This window comes from Diaphorina citri, unplaced genomic scaffold (genome assembly GCF_000475195.1).
Source record: "Diaphorina citri unplaced genomic scaffold, Diaci psyllid genome assembly version 1.1 scaffold7545, whole genome shotgun sequence".
Taxonomy (NCBI): Eukaryota; Metazoa; Arthropoda; class Insecta; order Hemiptera; family Psyllidae; genus Diaphorina; species Diaphorina citri.
Genome location: NW_007384921.1, coordinates 2,320 through 2,759, shown reverse-complemented (window position 1 = coordinate 2,759; position 440 = coordinate 2,320). Strand labels below are relative to the sequence as shown.

The 440-nt window shown below is 35.5% G+C and overlaps 1 protein-coding gene across 1 annotated transcript in view; it reads right to left on the bottom strand.

Moving 5' to 3' along the window:
* The window catches only part of LOC103522245 (sialin-like), an 11,539-nt gene extending 11,302 nt beyond the window's left edge, over positions 1 to 237 (bottom strand). Inside the window, exon 1 of the mRNA XM_026832501.1 lies at positions 80 to 237. Within this exon, the coding sequence (XP_026688302.1) occupies positions 80 to 139 (60 nt within the window). The 5' untranslated portion in view covers positions 140 to 237. The remainder of the gene's footprint in view (positions 1 to 79) is intronic.
* Between the last annotated feature and the right edge of the window lie 203 nt (positions 238 to 440).

Below are 440 nucleotides of genomic sequence, written 5' to 3'. Positions count from 1 at the left end.
TTTTTCCCCCCCCCCCCCCCCCAGAAAGGAAAATAGTCTGGATTCTGGACTATAAAAAAGGGAGAATGAGAGCACTTACTTTGGACACAAACAATGGTATTTGATCCTCGGTGGGCCGTGGTGCCTGGTCTTCGTACATGGTTAGCCAGAATAGTGACCATACCAAACCCAGAATACCGAATGTGAGGAAACTCGTCTGCCATGCTAGGTGAGGACATATCTGAGAACATCAGAGATAAGTGTAAGATTGATTTTAAAACTAGATCAAAGCAAGAAAGTAATGTCATGGTAAGTAAGCTGTCAATTATCCTATCAAGTTACCAAGGTTATTTATTGGTGTGACTTTTGTAGGATTTTTTGCTGGCTTATGTGATTATTTAATAATAATAATAATAATAATAATAATAATAATAATAATAATAATAATAATAATAATAATA